The 22,844-nt window shown below is 44.4% G+C and overlaps 1 protein-coding gene and 1 pseudogene across 1 annotated transcript; one reads left to right on the forward strand and one right to left on the reverse strand.

Annotated features, from left to right (window-relative positions):
- Positions 1-5,031: 5,031 nt before the first annotated feature.
- LOC116503686 lies at positions 5,032-21,996 on the reverse strand (annotated as a pseudogene).
- LOC116503687 (mRNA decay activator protein ZFP36-like) lies at positions 16,179-17,130 on the forward strand. Its single transcript, XM_032210258.1, is given in 2 exon segments — positions 16,179-16,650; positions 16,653-17,130. Coding segments are annotated over 2 exon segments (687 nt in total). The 5' UTR covers positions 16,179-16,289; the 3' UTR covers positions 16,979-17,130.
- Positions 21,997-22,844: the final 848 nt, after the last annotated feature.

Below are 22,844 nucleotides of genomic sequence, written 5' to 3' on the forward strand. Positions count from 1 at the left end.
GCAATGGCCGGGCGGAGCGGGCGGTCCGCTCAGCAAAGGAGGCACTGGGCCGCATGGACCGGGGCGACTGGCAGGAGAAAGTGGCGGCTTACCTGCTAAGCCAACATTCCACTCCCTGCCCAACAACCAACCGAAGCCCCTCGGAGCTCTTGATGGGCCGGCGTCTGCGGACTCCCCTGGACCGGCTACATCCGTTGTATTCAGGGGATCAGCCGAGCAACCTGGGGGTTATCCCTTCCCGTTCATTTAAACTGGGGGACACAGTATGGGCCCGGGCATTTTCTGGGCCTACTAGATGGGTTCCAGCCACTGTGACTGCCCTGACAGGCCCGTGTTCTTTTAGAGTCGGATTGGCTGACGGATCCCAATGGAGGCACCACCTGGATCAATTAAGGAGGCGCCTCCCGCCGCCAGCCGCCAGCCCGGACCCAACCGATGTCAGCACCGCCTGTCCGGGGGAGCAGTTCGAGGCCTTCGCCACTCCAGGCCTCTCCTATCAACAACCTGGAACTCAATCCGGAGAAGCAAAGCCTTGGGCCTTCACCACACCAGGCCCAACCTGCCCGAGCGCCCCCTGCAGGGGACGCCAATCACCATCTCAAGCCGCCGCAGAACGGTCCCCACCTCGGCCTATGTTCCTTCCCCCCGACACGCCTCCCAAACAGGACTCTGTCGCCTTGGACACGCCGCCTCGCCCCTGCTCACCAGTACCGTTGAGCCCTCCTTCTGGGCCATCCCGAGAAGGCGTGCCTTGGAGCTACACCCCCTTCCGGGAGGAGCTACCACAAGGAGGTCCTCCTCCGCCGGCGACTAGTGTGGAACTGCGTAGATCAGGGTGGGTCAGGCACCGCCCCGCCTACTTGCAGGACTACGCATGCTCCACCCGGGGAGCATGCGCGGAACTGGGGGGAAGGGGTATTGAATATTCATAGGTTCATTGAATATGCATAAGGCCATGCAAATGGCCCTCGTTGGTTAAATGTACTTCAGCACCTTATGTCGGTCAGCAACAGCCTCCTCCGTCCTGATTGGTTAGGACGCGAGGGAGGCTGTTGCCGGCTGAGAGTTAGTTCCTATTGGCTGAAGCCCCCGTATATATTGTTTGGCGCGCTAGTTTCTGACTGAATCGCTGTCATACTTACTTAGTTAATAAAGACTGTTCTTCGTTCACCCTGTGGTCGCGTCCCTCCTTACAGTCCTCAAAAATGCCCACTGATCACCTGGTATTCTTATAGCTCCACTATTGAATAGCTTGGCCTGAGCCTAAGGATAGCAGCTAGCGGAGGTCTTCAAACTTGGGAAAATTAAGACTTGTGGACTTCAACTCCCTGAATTCTCCAGCCAGCAGAGCCCGAATTCTGGGAATTGAAGTCCACAAGTCTTAAAGTTCCCAAGTTTGAAGACCTCTCTTCTCCATGTACTTGAGGATCCCCAAACTGTGAGGATTTCTTTCTTTCTTTCTCTCTTGAAGCCCCCTCTCCACTTTTGCTCCCAGGGGGCTGCAGGGAGGCTTCCTCTATTTTGGGCCTCACCGGCCTGCCTGAAGCCTGCTGGGAGCCAAAATGGGTGCACCCCCCATGCTCTATTTTGGGCCTAGCAGGCCTGCCTGAGGCCTGCTGGGAGCCAAACTGAGGCTCGTGGGGATCCTGGAAGGGGTGAGAAAGTCTCAGGTGGGGCTAGTGAGAGTTACCTGTAGGCCGGCAGAGAAGGCAGCTCAGTTGGACCACAGGGAATGTACCACGTGGCAGATTCGGCAGGGAAGCCACCCAGAGGGTGAGGAGTGACTGGGCGGGGCAGGGGGCAGGGCATCTGCACTTAAAATGGTCTCTGCATGTGCACAACATTAAAGGGGGGGGGAATTACAATTTTTCAATGAAGATTGTTCTGCAAAGTGCAGAACAGAAAATTAAAATGGCGCCACAGAGGATAGAACCGGTACGGTCACATGTCTGCCAGAATTACTACCATTTCAGCCAAACCGGACTGAATAATTAGGAACTCACCTCTGTATTAGCCTCAAAGTAATAAAATGCACCCGTTCTGTTTTTACCAGTTACATGAAATGTTCTATTTTACAAAGTTTAAACTAACCCTGATAATCCAATCTAGTCCTTCTTTAGCTTACTAAAAATCTATGTGAAATCTAAGAAACATACCCAAAAGACATAAATGGCTCAAATGTCTATATACTAATTCTCAAAGTTTATGGAAGAAATAGGATGAACTTGAAATATTATATAGATATGATATAGTTGCCATCGCTGAAATTTGGTGGGATGAAACTCATGACTGGAATGTACTGATAGAAGGATACAAACTACTCAAAAGAAACAGACCAAACAAAAAAGGTATAGCTGCATTATATATCAAAGATCACTACATCTCTACAGAAATACACAAAGCCAAGGATGAAAACCTAGAATCTATATGGGTCAATGTAAAAGGAAAAAAGAATGACTACAGGCCAACCAACCAATTTGTTAATCAATTAACAAATGTTAACATACCACAGTAGGAATTGGAGACTTTAACTAACTTGATATCAACTGACAGAAAAACTCTGCAGCAAGTTGGAGATTGAACAGATTCCTAACCAAAGTTAGCTGATAACTTTGTTATCTGAAAGCAGGGATGTGCAGTCACTAGAGGCAAGGGAGGCAGAGCCTCACCACTCTCCTCAGGAAAAGAAAAGAAATTTAAATATTTTTTTTTAAATAATTAAAGCCAAGATAGTTGCTACCAGATTCCAGGTCACAGTGGCTTGGTGTCTGCTTAGTGTTAACCAAAGCAGGAGGCGAGAGAACTCAGGGCCTCTTTTCCATAAGGAATTTTTCGCCTTCTAAAAGTTAAGAAAGAGTTAAAAGGCAAAGAAGTTCAGATGGAAAAGAGGTACTAATTCTCCCGCCTCCTGATCTGGAAGCAGCCAATCATGTCTTCTTGAGCACGCTTAGGTTGGGTGGGTTATTTTGGAGGGCGCGCTTCAGAGGAGAGAGGAGTGGGGGAGAAGGAGGAGGCTCGCTCTTCACCCCTCCCCAACCTTCCCAGGGTCCAGATTCCCTTCGCTGCAAGCCTTGCTGTCTCTTGCATCCCAAAGGTGGGTGGGTGTGGGAGCTTTGGTGGCCCCAATTCTTCTCTGGGGGGTGGGGGGTGTCTCCTGGGGCTGCTGGCTAGATAGACTCCCGAGGAGCGACTCCTTCCCTCCTAGTCCCCCTGTGGGTGGCTGGAAATATCCGCGCATTTCAGCCAGCCACAAAACGCTTAGACGGGGGTTTCCTTACAAGAGCCAGGGTTTCCTTACAAGAGCCAGTTCTGCGCAGCGCCAGGAGGCCACGGAGAAGCTTCGCTCCGCTTCTCACTCAGCTTTTCCCCAGAGGCGATCCGAGACTTCAATTGGCGGAGCTTGGAGAAGCAGCGGCCGCAGGCCGGGTCAGCGGGTGGGCGGCAGGGCACTTTGCATCGCGGGAGCCGCCAAGCGCCTTTGCTGCAGACCCGGGCGCTTGGCGGCTCCCGCGATGCAAATTCCCCCCCCACCGCCGAGGCCGCCAATTTCCCCCCCCACCGCCGAGGCTTCGCAAAAGGATGCCCAGCTGAGCCTCACCAGGCATAAACCTCACTGCACGTCACTGTCTGAAAGGTAGAGGAGGGACCTAGAGGAAAAATAAAATGTGGACCTAGATTGTTTTGGCCAATATGCTGACTGATTCAGCCAATTAGGACCGGTTCAGGTGAACCAGTTGTTAAATTTTTGTGCAATTTGGAGAAATAGCTAATCATAACACTGGCTGCCACCCCTCAGCCCACCTGCCCCATCCTGCTCATCCCCATCACTCCTTATCCTGCCTCACCCACCTTGGCTGCAGCATAGCAACTCCTGCTTTCTTGTTCCTTTACTTCTAGCTCCCTTGTGTCAACCACATGGCCCCCTGAGGCTCAGCTCACTTGCCTGCCTTTGCCCCAGCCCATCATACAACCCAGCTCCCTGCCAAGCCTTCCTTTATGATTCTTCCCTTCCTCCCACCCAAACCAGCTACCTGCCTGCTTGGTGAGCCTTCCTTCGCCTCTCACTTGGCTTGAGAAGGTAAGACCGATGGTGGGGGAGGGAGACAAGTAGCTCCGAGCCTGCTGCACTTGGCCAAAGGGCTGCCTGGGGTGGGGGAAACATTGAGGATTGGCCATACTTTGGGCCCAGCTCTCCCAACCTGATCAGGTAGGCGGGTGGACAAGGGCAAGCTGGCAAAGAGGTGATGCGAGTGGTGCCACTGACCACTCCCATCTGCTGGCAGCCTCACACACCATCTTATCACTTTGCTCCAACAACCTGCACAAAGGAGAGACACAGAAAGCAAGACTTTAATTGCTTGCACTTCACTATCTTAAGGATGAACACAGCACAGAGTACACCCAACAATAAAGACAGCTACTTATAGAGGAAGGATCTCACTGGCTTGCTGGCCTTCTGCACACCACTTTATCACTTTGCTCCAATAACCTGCACAAAAGACAGACACAGAAAGCAAGACTTTAATTGTTTGCACTTCACTATCTCAAGGATGAACACGGCACAGAGCACAGCCAGCAATAAAGACAGCTACTTACAGAGGACGAATCACTGGCTTGCTGGTCTTCTGCACACCACCTTATCACTTTGCTCCAACAACCTGCACAAAGGAGAGACACAGAAAGCAAGACTTTAATTACTTTCACTTACACCTTACATAAGAATAACACAATGAAAGAGATACACTCAATTACTTACTTGTGTTATTGCTTTCCTGGTTGTTGATATTTCCATACTGTTCTTAGGCTTCCAGATTCCTCTGTTGCAGCTTTCCTGGTCTTTACTCGTGGATCATCGGCCATGTGGTGGTGCGCATGGGAGCGAGCAAGCTGCAATGGGATGGCAAGGGCAATGGGTCCACCGGTCGAACCTCCTCTCACCGGCTCACTGAATTTCACGAACCAGTTCACCCACACCGGTGCGAACCGGCAGAAACCCATCACTGATCTGGAACCATTGATTTTCTGAAATTGTATGTTCTAATTCTTTATTATCCACAATAATAAAGTTATTTATCAGAGATTAGATATAGAAAATATTATAGTTCAATCAGATACAATATTCATTCTGTCAGTCTTTAAAACAACCATTAGATGTCAACAGAAAATGACTCAATCTTGCATTTAGCCAAAGTGTACTAATACAAGATCTTCCTTGTTACTTTCATATATAGATTAGTCCACAACATCAATTTGTGATAATACTTCTAACTGAGACCCTTGCATAGTTAAATCTACAGTATAGAGTATATGTTGAAAGTTTGGTGAATACAGCTTGGGGGGCAAGCTATTAAGTATTTCAGAAGTATTATTAATTGTGCCAAAATAATAAAATCATCAGATAAGAGGTCAGAATACCTTTGCTATAAAAATTATTACATTTGTATTCTACATCATTTTAAAGATTGCCTTTAAATGTAATAACCATCCCACATGCTTTTTTTGAGTATCTATTAATGTAGGTACTTTCTCCTAATTATTGACCACAAGTGTGCATGGAACGTTTAACAGCTCGTATAAGGGGATATTGATTATTACTCGAGTCCATAAACAAAGACATTACATCCACATCTTTGGTGTCCCCAACCAGAGAGAAGGTGAAATTCTGGAGCAGAGTGCTGAAGAACAGGAAGATCTCCATCTTAGCCAGGGCCTCCCCTGGACAGGCCCTCTTCCCTACAATAACAATGAAGAAAACAGAGATCATTTAGGAAGTACTTGCTGGAACTGTATCTGATAAAAGACTAAGGTGGATCAGGTAAGCATATGAATTTGCAATACAATCTGTTCCAGAGGCTTGTACCTGCTGAGAATGGCATGAAAGCATCCTTTTTCTTGAACTGACCATTTTCATCCAAAAAAAGATTGGGATTGAATTTCTCTGGAGTCTCCCAATGAAGAGGGTCAAAATGTACAGAGGTGAAAATTGGCACAATAGCCGTGCACTAGAAGGAGAGGAAGAAACAGATGCCATTAAATGATACTATTTCATATGGAGAAGAAAGTGCCTTTGCTTTCCACTTGCCTAAAATAAAAACAGGCAGTGACTAGATATCTGCTGAACCTTGAAGAATGAAGAGGGAAGGAATATATATTTCTTTCAGTACATATTTCTCTAAATTGCTCTTTTATTCAAATTGCCTCTCTTCTCAAGGATCTAAGTCATTCTTTCCTTTCTTCCCTAGAGAACCTTCTTAAATACTTGTATCACCATACCTTGGGAATAGTGTAACCATGGAACTTTGTGTCACAAGTTGTTGCCCGTGGGAAGGTTTCAAGGGTCGCTTTCTGATATCACTGAACCTCGTGAACAACTGCATTTGTGAAAGGCATTTTCAACCGGTCTTTGATGCTTGGAGTGCGATTTATACCCACCACCTCATGAATCTCCCGTTGCACTTTAGCTGTGAGTAGAAGAGAGTGAGATGAGATTGGCATACTTTGTCTGGCTGAGCACCTGCAGTCATTTGAATAGAAATATATGTTCCAAAGCACATTGAGAGAAAACGGTTTTAGCCAGGACAATGGCTCCTCCTCCTCATTTCTCAGTAGATACCATTTCAACTTTTCTAGTGCAAGATGAGATTCATATTATTTGAATCTCTCTCTTGTGGTTCTCTGGTGGCCTGCGGAGCTGGCAGCAGAGTTGGACAGTTAGGAGGTATGGGAGGAACTTGGAGTCTGGTGAAGGCTCGGATGAGGGCTCTTCGCTGGAGGCAGGGAAGGGGCCAGGACCATCTGGTAGTTATGAGCTGCCTCCGGAGCCTGACATCAGCGAGACAGAAGACCACTGTGAGTTGTATAATCAGTTCAAGCTCTGAGAAGTCCTGTTTGACTCTGTGATACGTTTGGTGTTGCAAAACTAATTGGCAGTTAGATCTCTGGCAGTGTTTCAAGGGAGATAAAGGAGATAAAGGTGGGTGCTTATCAACCTATCCTGAAAGTCTGTGGCAACTCGAGCAGACATCTGTATCTCTTTAGACTGTTTTTGAATCATTATGGGCTATGAATGACTATAATTCACAGCCATTTAAATAAAAGAGGGATTTGGGGACTAAGATTGGGATTTATGCTTTCTCAGGAAGCCTAGGTCAGAACACTCTGTGCCTTACTAGATATCTTGAGAGGCAGTAAGCATAAAGCATTTCTGTGTGGGTTTTCTGAAGTTTAGAGTCTTCACCGAAAAAGAGGATAAATAGTAGTCAGGAGAAAAGATACAGTTCTTAAATTAATTTCCTAAACTGTTAATATATATGTGTATGCATATACACATTAATATTTACACCAGCAGCAAACGAGCATTCATTTCTCCATAAACCATGAGGCCCATTTTCAAAAAGCTAGTGGTTCAATCTATAATTAATCAGGCAATTTTGGGTGGTATCATGAATTAAAATTGATTACATTCTGTAACAATATTTATTATTTTTCATCTATGCCATAATTATACATTCCTGTGGAAAAGAATGTTACCATTGTCTGAAGCAGTGTATTTCAAAATGTTGGAGATGATGACCTTGAGTTAAAAGGAATGTTCATTTATATTATTGCAAAAATGATCCTCAAGAAAACCTATACTATACTAATTTCAGTCATTTATACTATGATTTCATAAAGCAAGTATTAAATTATTGCAATTGGTTGAGTGGTCTATGGAAGTATGGCAGAAGTGGTATTCAGCCGGTTCTCTCTGGTTCAGGTGAACTGGTTGTGGCAACTGCAGATGGCTCTGCCAACCCACCCTAATGTATTATGCAAGCATTGCACATGTGCAGTGCGTATACACAGATGGGGCACATGCTCCCACATTTGTGAGGGAAGGTAAGTGAATCGCACTGCTGCTGAATGGGGCAGGGGGGAATTGTTGTTACAGCATTCAATCACTTGTCCCAAAGATGCTTTTTTCAGGAGGCAAAACATCGAGCAGACATCTGTCAGACTCTTTAGACTGTCTTGCTTTTTTTTTTCAAGACATTTTTCTTCTCATCCAAGAAGCTTCTTCAGCTCTGACTGAATGGTGGGGAATGGAAGAATTTATTTTCCTTGCAGACAGCTAGGCATTTGCATCCTTTTAGAGAGTCATTGAGCTACTTGGAGATTGTCTGTGTCCTCAGGGTCACCTAAATAGTGCAAATGGTTCCTGTAGTCTGCATTTTTTTCTGGATGAATGGATTTTCAGAATAATTGCAGATTACAGGAACCATTTGCACTAGTCAGGTGACCCTGAGAACACACAGATAAATCTCCAAGTGGCCTCAATGTTTCTCTAAAAGAATGCAAATGACCAGCTGTCTGCAAGGAATATAAATCCTTCCATTCCCCACCATTCAGTCAGAGCTGAAGAAGCTTCTTGGATGAGTCTTGAAAAAAAAAACAAGAAAGTCCAGTTGCCTCCTGAAAAAGCACTTTTGGGACAACCGTAACCCAGATGTCTGAGAATCTCCATAGACATTCACCTCTTTTTGATTGAATCAATACCAATTGACTAGAATTGTCTTCATAAAATCTCAAGATTTGATGGGAAACCCATTTGTTTCAAGGTCATGTTAGCTAGATTTGGAAATCTTTGAAAAAATCTATAAGAAGACAGTGGAAAACACTGCCTAAATATTCCTAGGAAAAATGCAGAAATCCAGCTGCAGTGAGTTTACTTTACTCAACTCCATCTTTACTTACTTTTTTCTTTAAAAATGTGTTGTTTTTTTTACACACCATCATTTCTTTCTTAGTGTTAATAATGGCAACCCTAGGACTAGCAACACCATTATATATTTGTGGGTATTTTTATACCTTGAATATGTGGCAATTTAGCTATCGCTTGGCTTGTGGTTGTGGTGCCAGCCATAAGGAGTCCAAATACAAGAAACACAAGATCTTCAAGAGTGTAGACACCCTCAGTTGAGTTCTCCTCCTAAAGAGAAAATGGAAAGAGAAACAGAAGAATAAAATTTCTACTTGGAATTGAAAATAGGTAAAGCTACAGGTATGCTTCGACTCTGCTGTTTAGAATACTTTTGAAAATACCATTACGGACCTGCATAAACTCACTGTAACATTATATGTCAGTTTCTGTGAAGACCTATGTGTACCGACCAGGAACTTGCAAATATACAGTAACAATAAACCTTGGTTCACTGCTAAACGTAAGCAGCTATGTCATCATTCCAAAGAGGAAGCCTACAGAAAAAGTGATAGAATGCTGTAAATCAGGCCAGAAACATATTAACAAGGGAGATCAGAGAAGCAAAAAGAAGCTACTTTGAAAAGCTAAGGAATCAGTTCTCAACAGTGAACCAGCAAACATGTGGGAAATGTAAAAATATCATCGGTTGTGGCAAACCTCCTTCCAAGGCTGAAGAAAATCAACAACTGGCAGATGACCTGAATGTATTTTACTGCAGATTTAAAAGAAAACTACAGTCACCTATCTCCACAACCCCCATCTCAGACATACCAACAACACCCAAACCTCCTACAACTGACCCCATCCCATTCAGTTCACAACCCCTGGTGATCACAGAAAAGGAAGTGCAAGATCTATTTCACAGACAGAAGCCAGGAAAAGCACCAGGCCCACAACTCCCTCTTGCTTAAAAGTCTGTGCTGAACAATTGGCCACTGTCTTCAACCAAATCTTCAATAAATCACTAGAGATGTGCCTTGTGCCTTCTTGCTTCAAATTCTCCACTATCATGCCAGTGGCGAAGAAGCCTTCCATCAAGGAACTTAATGACTACAGACCAGTTGCTCTAATATCTATAGTTATGAAAACCTTTGAAAGGCTAGTAATGTCCCACTTGAAGACCATAACGGATCTACTGTTAGACCCCCTGCAATTTGCATACCGAGCAAACAGATTGACAGATGATGCTGTTAATATGGCTCTGCACTTCATCCTACAACATGTTGAATCTCCAAAGACCTATGCAAGGGTCCTCTTTGTAGACTTCAATAACATCATACCGGATGTTACAGCTAGCAGTACCTGAACACACTTGTAAGTGGATCACAAGCTTCCTAACAGATAGGAAGCAGCAGGTGAAGCTAGGCAAAATCACATCAGATACCTGTACACTTAGCACAAGAGTCCCCCAGGGCTGTGTGCTCTCTCTCCACTTCTCTTCTCTCTCGGTACCAATGTCTGCATCTCAAATGATCCATCTGTTAAACTACTGAAGTTTGCAGATGATACAACAGTGATTGGTCTCATTGGATATGTTGAACAACTAGCCACCTAGTGGTGTGACAGGAACAATCTGGAACTGAACACACTCAAAACTGTAGAAATACCACCACCTCTTATAATACTAGACAACATAGTATCAACAGTAGAGACCTTCAAATTTCTAGGTTCTATCATGCTTCAAGACCTAAAATGGATCCCTAACATCAAAAACGTCATAAAAAACCACTATAAAGAATGTTCTTTCTGCGCCAACTCAGGAAGCTCAAATTGGCCAAAGAGCCGCTGATACAGTCTACAGAGATGCATAATAGAGATATTTAAACAATTATTTAGATATGACATCTATACCTACCTTCTCCACTCTAAGAAGGAAGCAATCGATATATGTCACACAGATTTTGGGGATCCAATGTCTTTTTGTGCAAATCCACATTCTCACGGATATAATCACAGATCTTTTCAATGTTAGCAAAAATGCTTTGGTGTGGCCCAGGAATAAATGTCACTGTTTTTGGAAATGTATTGTATACCTGTAATAGAGTTCACATGAAATACTATAGCTTATTAGACCATTATGGTGGAGGATTAATGCCCCGGATATTCAGAGAGTAGCTTTTACTTTGATATTGCTAATTGTCAATTCTCAGATGGCCCCAAAACCAAGAAAAGAAGAACCACAAGGATTTCAGTATGCTATCTTTAATTCTATTCTCAGATAAACACAATGTCTTGGAGACTATAATAGGAATTAATATTTATAATAGGTTAATTAAAGAGTAGAGTCTTTGAAAGGCTTTCCCCCAGATCTCTCCTCACCTGGGCTGAGTTCCTGGTAGGAGATACTTTGTCAAGGGATTCTCCCACTGCTCCCCTAGCCTCACCTATCTCTTCCACAAATGCTGAAAATGACCAAAGTCCTCCAAGAGGCAAAGACACAAACTGGCTGTGTGCATAAAGATAGGGGAGCTGTCTAACAATTCCATGTTACATCTGTCCAGAATCTGACATGGTCCAAAGGAGTTATGGGAGAAGGAAATGGTTCCCTCGGAAATAAGCCCAACCAGAAGAGATTTTGCTGAGAATCAATTTATGCTTGGATGTCTAGATTTGCCTTCCCCCGCTTATTAGCTCATCAGATCTAATGTTTACATTTCTGACTTGGATATTTATACTCACAAACACACCTGCTACTTAAAATAGGGGTTCATGACAAGAAGAGGATCAAGTAGATTAACATACCAATCCTAAGATACTAACAGAGTGTCTTAAATGAGTCTCCAGAATCTTCTGGTTCTCTATGAAGGTTTTATCTTTGTAATCAAATCGATTGCCCAAAACAACAGCACATATCACATCAGAAACAGCACTTGCAATAACTCTCCTTAGGTCGAATGGCTGCCCTGAAAAAAAAGAAAAGAAAAGAAAGACCACAAATGTTTATGAGTGGGATCAATGAATGTGGATCTTCCCTTTCTCAAATCTCATCTCAAAACTGCAATAAAAAGTGTTTGAGGCCAGAGAAATTGGAATTTTAATTCTTTCCCTCTTTCCTAAGAATGGAATATAAACACAATATTAAAATCCAATCAACACTTTAATCAAGATACAACATAGTGTTTCCATGTTCCACTTTGAAATTGACCAAACATATATTCAAAGATTGACCTTGTTACAGCTAGAGTTTCTTCACAAACTTATTGCTGTCTCCTTCAGTTAAGAAGTGTTTTCTCACTCCTTCCTCTGCCATTTTCTCCTGTATTTCCCACCTTGTCCCTTCCCTTCTTCATATCTTCAAAGGTTTTGCCTCTAACTAAGCTCTCCTGTCTCTCCCTCCCTTCCTCCTTCTAAACTCTTTCTTTTCCTCTTTTCTTTTTATGTTTCTTTAAATAATATCATTTATAAGTCATTCCATTATTTCTCCCTCCCCATTTCAGAGGTTTGTCCATTAAACATTATATTCAAAGGCGCCAAAGTGACTAAGGGAATACTATTTATGACTGCTTAATTCAGATCCACAGTGCCTTTCAGTTCTCCACCCTCATGCAAACTCCCCATAAACGCAAATCATTATCCATGGTTTCATTTCTCCCTGTAAATTATCTATCTTGCCCTTTTGTTGGCTGCTGATTTTTCCTGCTCTTTAATATGGCATTATTTTTAAGTGATTTTTTAAAGAAACATTTTGCTACTTTTTCCAGTTGTAACCAAACATTTCTCTTATCTCCATCCTTCTCTCCTGCTAACCTACCCAATTTCTTTTTAAATAATCCAATACACCTTTTTCCTATTTATTTTTTATCTCCTTCCAGAAGAGATGTAGCCACAAGAATGGCTTTCAAAGCTGATTCAACTCCCTGAATAAATTCTATTTGTGGCCCTTTAATCGTATCCATGTTGCCTTACGGATCTCTGTCCTTCATGGAGCCTATTCTTATGTCTGTGTTCCTTACCTTCCTTAGTTTCCCTGTCTCCTTTATCCATAAAGTTTTTTGCTGGTTTCTGAATGTGCTTGATGTGTGTTACTGCATCCAGCCTAACATTTCACTAGTTTTCGGCAAAGTTGCAATTTTATAAAGCCATAATTGCTCCATTAAGTGACTTCTTAGATTTCTGATCTCATAGCGTTGCAACCACAGTAAGTTTTCAGTATTTCTCAGCAAGGTTGTAATTTTACCAAGCCAAAAGCTGACACTGGATAAAAAAGAGGGAGAAACAGCTCTATTACTTTTCCCTTTGTTTCTGAACAATACTGTGAAAATAAAAGGGAGGGGGACATTCACTGCCTATCTAAGTTTTTCTTTATTTTGTGCAATTAAGTGCAGAGGATTAGAGATTTAGTGTAGAATCCAGTTTCTTGCACTTCATATAATACAACAAATCCTTTCCAGATTCTTTTTTTAAACCTTTTGTGGTAGCCATTTCCTCTACCAGACAAAGGGCTTCCTCCTGCACCCTCTCAGACATTCTTTTCTTCCCCATCCCAAAATCTCACAAGGTGGACAGTGTGAACCGCTGCAGCTCCCTCCATTTCTTCTCAATAGCGGTGGTCAGACCTGAAACCAAGGACACAGGAAACAGATCACAAAGTGATATCAGTTCTCAAATTTTGCAAAAGGGGAAAAAGTTATACATTACAATTTTTCCCCACTCCACTTTTACAGTAAAAAGCCTTCGTGCTTGAATTACTAAGTAGATCAACTGCAGTTTTCATCTATTCATTCTTGAGTGCTCTCATATTAGGAGAAGAATGAATGAGGTTGTGGAAATCATGTCACACCTTACTATAAATGTGAAATGGATAGGGATCAGTGGTGGATTCTTACCGGTTCGTACCAGTTCAGGCGAACCAGTAGTGTTAATTGGGCCTAGGTCGCTGAACCGATAGAGACTACAAGCTGGCCATGCCCCCAAACTGGTTTGGAAACTTGCTCTGCCTCACCTTCGCCATGTGCATCCACAGAACTACCTCCTCCTGCTACCGCAGGTAAGCATTCACAGTAGGCTACCTCCCCCTCCCCACCGGCCAATGTCTCCCAAAGCCATGGTGTGGATGGGGACAGGGCAGCCAGAAAGCTTCGCAGCCATGTGACTATGAAGCTTGCCGGGCCGGGTGGCCCCCTCCCCATCAGGACAAAGCCACCGCCATTGCAGTTCCTGGAGAGCCACTCTCATATTGGCAATCTGGAGGGTAGGGGGAGCAGGCTGCTGCCTCCTAAATCAGGAGCCACCTAGTGGCAACGCAGGCAGGACCATTGCAATGGTGGAGTCTGGCGTTCGGGTGTCTGTGGTGTCTCTGTTCACTGGCTCAGGCCAGCAGGCTCAGCTTCAGCTCAGACGAGCTGAGGAACTGCGGGGAGCATTCCATGTGTTGTACCTGCTCCCGCAATTTGGCCACACCTCCGTGCCATTTACAGGTACCCAGCTTGCCAGGCTGCCCTCATCCCCGCTGCAGCTGTAATGGCCACCTAGCCACACCCACCAAACCAGTAGCGAAAATTTTTGAAACCCACCACTGATAGGGACAGGTCTTTAGGCCAGTCATGGACAGATTTCTGTACTAAGATGCAATTTTCAGTAAGTAGAAAAAATGGGAATTCCGTCTTTTTGTATAGTAGAGGTTTGGTCACAGAAAATAAGTACCTTCCACTTGCTCTCTTATTTGGTTGCTTCATTATGTACCACAATGTCACTGTAAATTATAAACAACCAAATAGATTTTGTCCATTACAACCTCTCTCCAACCTAGTTCTTGAGGACTTTGATATGCTTATCATTCCTACCTAATTCCATCAACCTCTCCTTCCTACCACACTTCCCACGATTACAACTCTCTCTAGAGAGCTAAGCCTTGGACAATCTTTCTGAAATATGATCATTTGAGTCTAGTCATTTGTGCTTTGAGTGAAAATCTTGGAGAGATTTGTTCAATGATTTTTTTTTTCCTGGGCATCCATAATATTCTCAAGAGTTTTCTCTGGAATCTTCTCCAACATCAAAGCTTAAAAGGCATCAATATTTTCTCTAACCTGCTTCTTCAAAATCCAAATTATTTTGAAGGCACATGAAATTGATATTCAACATTAATTCGGATAACATAAGTCAAAAAGTGTCTTCGTTGGTAAACCACTTTGCATGTCTTCCCAAACAAACAATTTAGAGGTCAAATTATTGTTATTGTTTGTTGTGGTTGTTATTTTGCATGTAAGCAACAATCTGAGCAGATTTGAGCTGCGACCAGTTTTTTAAAAAAACATGGCATTCACACAATTTTTACAGAAAATTAAAGGAAAACAGTAACTAATGAGGAAATGAAAGGAGATCAACCTTTCTTTTGGAACAATTGCTTATGAGTAGGCATTTCAGTTCGCCCACCAAATTCTTCTGAATGATCTACCAAAGCATCTTTTACCATGGCGTACCCACAAAGAGCAACCATCGGTTCTGATCCATTCCAGACAGTAAATATAGGTCCATATTTCTCAGCAAGCTAAGGACAGAATTAGATGAAAATTCAGTTAATTAGGAGACAAAGCATTTTTGGTGAAATTATTATAAAATATTGTAAGAAGTTAAAACCCCTCTATAAAATAATGAAATATTTTAGGAAATATTAAAAGAGCAGAAAAATTTCTTTAAAAGGGAGTCAGAAACTCAGCTCCTCCCCCCACCTTTGTCAATGGGCCATTAAGGCCTGAGCCAGTCTATTCTATATAACAAAGATCTACCCCCTTCAGGCATACCCATCTAGCAACCAAAACTCACTACAAGGCACCCGGGAAAATTACATCTGCCAGCAATGCAAACAAGCTTGGTTCTCAGGACAGCCTACAAAGTTAGCTTAGACCCCTCCCACCTCCACCCCTGGAAGTCTGACCACCAATCAGAATGCATTTCTTAGACAAGAATGGGAAGCTCTGGGGTGGGACCCAGCTAGGGTATAAAACCAGGGCACTCTCAGCATCTCTTCCCTTTTCTGTTCAGGAGCTCAAGCCAGGTGATCCTGTCAACCATTAAACCATCTTTTCAAGCAGCCTCCATGTTTTCCAGTGTCTTTTTCCCCACTTGGAACTGAACCCAGAAAGATATTTCTTCCAACAGTATTTTTGAAATACTTCTTAAATTTGCCAGAATTTCAATAACTGTTAATACCTATAAAATACTTCAATATAATTATGATCCAGTACATGATATATCTCCTACCGGGTAAGTGATAGACCATGTTATGTTGGCCTTTGTAGGTATTTGTGGATCAGTGACGTGCGGTGAGGTTTATGGCTGGTGAGGCAGTCTTCTGCCCCGACATCCCACTGAGAAAGCACTTTCTTTCTTTCGCCTGCCTGAGTTCTGACAGGCGGGCGAAAGAAAGCGCCAGCCCGCCGCTGGCTTTCTTTTGGCCGCTGCTATGTCCGACATAGAGGCGGGCAAAAGAAAGTCAGTGGCGGGCTAGCGTTTTCTTTCTTTTGCCTAGAGATGGCCTCTGGGCAAAAGAAAGAAAGCGGAGTTGTCGGTGCTGCTTTCGGTGAGCGGAGCACGAGCAGGCGGCACAATGAGCTCCATTCTGGACGTCCGGAACCACTACCAGAACCTGATCAACCTCTTGCTGAGCAAAGAGCTGGACGCGCCCACCTACGCCTTCTCCTGCGGCTGCTCAGCCTGCTCCTCCAAGGCGGGTGGTAGAGACTCGGCAGTGTGGTCACTGCGCAGCCCCTGGAGCACCAAGGGCGAGCAGCCGCAGCCCCTGCTGTGCCTGGATCGCTTGGTCAGCCTGATCGAAGGCAAGCCAGCCCAGCCGCAGCCACCCCTGCCACCGGGCTTCCTGCCGCTCAAGCCGACCAGCGCACCCGCCCCGTCGTCCCACTAAAAGACGGAGCTGTGCCGCACCTTCAGTGAGAGCGGCCACTGCAAGTATGAAACAACTGCCAGTTGGCCCACGGCTCGTCCAAGCTGTGCTCCGTCAGCCGCCACCCCGAGTACAAGACGGAGCTGTGCCACAAGTTCTACTTGAACGGCGAGTGTCCCTACAGCTCCCGCTGCCACTTCAACACTTCCCTGAGGAGACGCAGGTCTTTGGCATCCTCCCCACACCTCCTGCGCCAGAGCATCAACTTCTCCAGCGCCCGCCGCCCCTTCCCATTGCTCGGTCTGCCCGACCTGGCCTCCTTCTCACCTGCTTCAAGCACCTCAACCTGGAACCGCTCGCCCTGGTGGCCTCCTTCGGGGACTCGCTGGTGCTGACCCCCACGGGGGCTGCTGCTCTGCCGCTGTGGGAAGGCAGCCATCGGGGGCAGCTCGCTCCAGAGTCCCCGGGGCTACTTCCCTGAAAGAAAGCAGTTGCCTGCCTCTTGCTTTCTTTTGCCCGCCTCTATGTCAGACATAGCAGCAGGCAAAAGAAAGCCAGCAGCAGGCGGCTGCTTTCTTCTTTTGCCCAGAGGCTGCAGCCCACCTGAGCCTGCCAGCCTCTGGGCAAAAGAAAGAAAGCAGCAGCCCACCAGCAGACTTGGGTAAAAGACCCGCCTAACAGCTGAAGGGGGTATGCTGAAACCACTTTATTTGAAAAGCAGCAATTTTTGGAATTTATTTTTGAAATGTTATGTCTTTGATTTCTTAATCACTTTTAAGGACTATTAATCTTTATTAAGCTAGAAAAGATTTTATTTAGCCACAGCCTGTTATTCCTTTGAAGATCTGTGCCATTTTGAGGATTTTTTTAAATTGTTAACAAGTAAGAAAGATACTGAGATCACTACACATCTGCCAAGGACCATGTCATTGCCCAGGTGTTCAATTCGGTGTGGAGGGAGTGGCCAAATGGTCCAATTAGCACAAAGTTCCTTCTCTTCCACATCCCAGCAATATGAGCTGTCGCTCAATGGGCTACCTACTCTGGAGGAGTTGTGTGGTGGTACCTCAGAGGCTGCAGCAGCCAGTTTTGGAAGCTCTTGGGCAAGGATTCATCATGCCCTGATTGCACTAGTGGTGGGATATGGGCGATACAGCCCAGTATGGCCGTACCGCTAGTAGCTGGGAGCAGCAGCCATCAAATTAGTATGGTGGCTCATTTGGCCCACCCTATATATAGTGTTTATAACGTGACCAGCTAATTGAGCACACATGCACAGCATGTGGCGCCTGAGCAGATGGGTGTTGCAGGGTGGTGGCTTGCACATGCATGTGCAGCACATGTGCCTGACTAGGATGCTGGTCCCATGTGCAGTGTACCAGTTGTGACAGGATCCACAACCCACCACTGGATTGCACCATTGCTAGCAATGGGAAAGCTGCGCAGATGGTCTGATCAGCAAAGAAAGCACTGGCAAGGATGGGCCCAGGGGACTGGCAAACAAAGATAGCTGAGTACCTCCTGGTCCATCATGTTACACCAAGCTCCACCACCAACAGGAGTCCAGCCAAACTACTAATGGGTCATGGCCTGTGGACCAACTTAAACCGGCTGCACCGAAACTACTCTTCCAAGGTCCCTGCAGACTCGATCAGCCAGGTCTAGTCATTGTCACTGGGTGGCCTTGTCTATGCCCACAACCACACTGGGAACTCTTGCTGGATTCTTGCCTGGGTAGTGGACATTACTGGGTTGCATTCCTACAATGTGGCACTCAAAGATGGCAGGTTGTGGCGCTGCTACATCAATCGTGTGACCATCTCAGAACCTCTGTCTGCAACCAGCCAGAATGAACTCCAACAGAGACAACGCCAGCTAAAGACATTCCAGCTCAGCCACCACAAACAACTGTATCAACAAAGGACTGTGGTGAGTCACAGATGCCTACATTGCCCAGACCTTTTTTTTGCAAGAAATTTTTATTTTTATTAAACAAACAACACCAAAAAAAAATCATCATCTTACATTACATCTTGTAGAACGTATGTCAATTGGTTACAATTAGCTTCTGTGCATCTCCTTCACAGTCATTACTTACATTCATATCAAATGTCAAAGATTCTTAATGGGTCTTACTATCGACATAGCATAGTTCTCATTTGACTGAAATTGTTTTAGTGTCCTTTTGCCTAAAATAATCTATAGTTAAAAACACAACCACCTGATGGCATTCCATAATTATTACAAAATCATCCAATAATCTTAAACCTGTATAACATATTTTAAATAAAGATTAGTTGACAAAGTTTCTAAACCCTTTTTTTCCCCAAGTTGCTGTTTACAATTTGTGTCCAGGTTCTTTTTGTTATAGTAATATATATATAATATATCTCTTGTGATGAGCCGATAGACAGAAAAAGGAAGCAGTATGCTTCCTCCCATTTTTGGGCATACCAGGGGTTGTGACACTAAATACATACCTATTTCCCTGGCTCAGCTGATAGAGAACCTTGTGGCTTAGTGGTTAACACAACTGCTTAATATGTAATACAGCACAGGTTCAAATCCCAGTAAGGGTATGGCTAGCTGATGAGAGCTAAATAGCTTGAAGTAGATCTATACTAGTCTCCCTTTGCAACACACACACACACACACACACTTGGTTAACAAAAAATCCTTTTGTATACTGTTTATATCCATTTTCTTTTTTCTTTTTTATATCCATTTTCTTCTCATCAAACCAACACATACGTCTACCTTTTTGCCCTTATCTATTATTTATTTAACATAACAATCTATAAGTTACTAAATTACTACTTACTAATTATAAAATTTAGTTAATTTTTTTGTTTTCCTCCTCTACGAGGGGGACTCCTCCTTCTGTGCCCAGCCAGGTTTCAGTAATACATGCCAGGTCTGCCCTCTCGTGAACAATTAAGTCCCGGACGAGGGGAGTTTTGTGAACAACAGACCTGGCATTTAGCAACAACAGCCTGAGACCAGGGTCCTGACTACTCGCGCCATCTGGTCTTGGAGTGGGACTCATAGGGCCGGAAGGAGGGATCTCTGTAATGTAGCGAACCCTCCTTCCCCGGTAATGGCTAGCCCTAAAGTCCCCGCCATGTCTGCCCCTCCCTGTAATGACCGTAATGCTCCGACCCACTCCCGTAGCTGTAGTCCCCCCAACCGCCCCACTGACCCCCGCCTTTCCCGGCAGGCCCTCCGAGTCAAACATTCTCATTTATCCACCCTAGCACTCCCCACGTAATATTTAAAAAACATATAAGAATACAATAGTAATAAAACAGTAAAAGTGGGCTCATTCATTCACCACAGACAGACCTCATGCACTCATCATACCAGATAAAAATTGCGCGGTTGTGCGGATTGGTGAAGGCTTATATAAAAGGTCTTAAAAGTTTGGCCTTCGTGTTAGCAGAGTCTGATAGGAGTCCAGTAGAAATATATATGGTCCAGAAATATAATGTAATGGTCCAGAGAGAAGTTCTAGTGATGGCCACTGGAGGGAGTCCAAGTGCTCAGCACACTGCCTCTCTGATGAAATAGTGGCTGGCGATGATGATGATACTTGATGGTCTACAGAAAAAGTACTAGTAGTGGCCACTAGAGGGGGCCCGAATTCCCAGCCAACGCAGCACTCTCGAAGCAGTGGTAATCGCAATGGTGGCAGCTGATGATAATGGCTGCCACAGGGAGCCCGTAGTTGAGTTCTTGAAGCTTTACTTCTACACCAGGGCAGATGGACAAGCCGTTTAAAAACCTGCTGGAACAGCGGCAAGATCGAAGAAAAGCGCCGCTTCAAAATGCAGGGGGGGGGTATCAGTAAAGCTGTAGCGGAAGCAGGAAACCCGTTCCTTTGCCTCCCGGTCCCAGTCCCAGTCCAGTCCAAACATCTCTCCTGGATCTCCCACCTCTTCTTCGGGGCATAAGCCGACCCCACAATGTTGTCCAGTCAGTAAGGGGGTTCGGCACCCTTCCAAACAACGGTGCCGAAGCCTCCGCCTCTCGCACCCAGCCGTCACCGCCGCTTCCCAGCTGATCAAAAGGGCCGATGTAACAAACCAAGCCAGGGAGGATATCGTCGTTCTAGAGCTCTCCCTGGGGCCGCCTAGAGGCGACCCCCTCCTCAACCGACCACCTCCCTGGAAGGGCTGAAGGCTGGCGCCCAAAAAGAACCCCCCGGTTACCATATTAGGGGTCTTGGGCGCCGCAGTTAGTATCGTCTCGTCCTCAGGCATTCAGAGCGGCGGAATCCGGCAGCCATTCTATTCTCACGCATGCGCAAAAAAACTGTGCATGGAAGAGAATAACTGATCCATTTCAGGGATGGAAGCAGGAACAAAATGCTACCATTCATGAAGACAACCATCTCTGGTTACCTAAATGGGCTTCAAGGAAATGGATTTCCATAATATTAAAGGAAAGACTTCGTGTTTCTGTTATGTCTTTGATGGCATCTAGTTATCATTTGGATTTTTTCAGCCCAGATGAACTTTATTAGGACAGAGGTTGTATCTGCATTTCAACAATCTGGAATTAAACGGAAGTTTCAATGAATTTGATGCTACCGGTAATTCAAACGATACAATTTTGAGGCTCATAGATTTATTTTTTTCTAAAGTTTTTCTTGTTACTATATATTTTAATGAACTTTGAAACCTCCATTGCTGGTTTATCAGATTGCTACAAGGTGACTTTATATTATAATTCTCTTTGAAGGAATGAGCCACAAATAAAATTGTTCTTTATAAAATAAATCAAACTAATACAATTAAAGAAGCTATAAATATCTTTCAAAGGTAATCATCAGAAACTTTGAAGAAGTACAATAGTTAACTAGCCTTACCTTTTGAGAATGTTTATACAAAGGTAGTACATCTCGCTGAAAGAGGTTTCCCAGAATAGGCCATGGATCGGGTCCAGGGGGCAGCTGCCCTTTTCTCTTGTACATTTGGAAATATGAGAAAAGGGTGAAAAGTATACAGAGAAGAAACAGAACTCCTATCCATGTCAGCTCCATCCTCTTCTGAGTTATTTTCCTCTTCAAAACTCCCAGAAACGGTTTCAATGAGACAATATTGAAAGAAGAACACTAACTGGCAGTTAAATAACATATTTTCCCTAATCCTTTTTTTTTAATCGATGTGATTTTTACTGTTCTAAATACAGGGTAATTATTTACCAACATCTAGAGACCTTTGGACTCTAGGTTCAGATGAGTTCTTGTTTCTGTACTTTTTGTGCAACAATATGGAGTACGTGTAAGTTGGATTGAAAACATGGACATTTGCCTTTTATATAACTATCCAAGGTAAAAATCATTTCAGAAGAAAATAATAATAACAGAATAACAGAGTTGGAAGAGACCTTAGAGTTTTTCTAATCCAACCCACTACACAAGCAGGATACCATATTCCATTTCAGACAATTGGTTGTCCAGTCACTTCTTAAAAGCCTCCAGTGATGGAGCATTCAGAACCTCTGAAGGCAAGATGTTCCACTAATTAATTGTTCTCACTGTTAGAAAATTTATCCTTAGTTCTAGGTTGCTTCTCTCTTATACTCTGGGAAAGTCAGGTTTATCAGCCCTTATGAAAGGTGAGGAGGGTTGAGGCTGACACAGGTGCAATGGCAGAGAAAGCTCTTCTCTTGAACACTGCCAGCCAGAATAATCAAGCCTGAAGCATGCCAGCACGGGTGGGATGGGCCAAGCCAATGTGATGAGACAGTCCCTCAAGTAGTGTGCACTTATGCCATCAGCTGCTTTAAAGGTGATTACCAAGACCTTGAATTGCACCTGGAAGCAGACTGGCAGCCAATTCAGCTCACAGATTAGTGATGTTATATGGGGCATTCTTTGGACCCCATGAACTGTCTGAGCCACCGCACTCTGTACCAACTGTAACTTCCAAATGCTCTTCAAAGGTAGGCTCAATAGAGCACATTACAATAGCCCAATTGTAAGAAATCTAGCACCTGAACAAAAGAGCCCAAGAGCCCTCTGAAGCTGTCAGGTCCCCACATTTTCCACAACGTTCACCAAAAAGGAAATTGGATGAAAGTTATCCTGGAAGTGATGGTTTTTTAAGGAGGAGACAAACCAAGGTCTCCTTAAAAGCCTTCAGAAATACCTCCCCCTCTAGTGACATATTAATCATTGCCTGGATCCACCTTCTGGTCACTGTCCTGAAGGCTTTCAACATTCAGAGGGACAAGGATCTTACTGACAGGTGGGGGCGC

Source organism: Thamnophis elegans, chromosome 2 (genome assembly GCF_009769535.1).
Source record: "Thamnophis elegans isolate rThaEle1 chromosome 2, rThaEle1.pri, whole genome shotgun sequence".
Taxonomy (NCBI): Eukaryota; Metazoa; Chordata; class Lepidosauria; order Squamata; family Colubridae; genus Thamnophis; species Thamnophis elegans.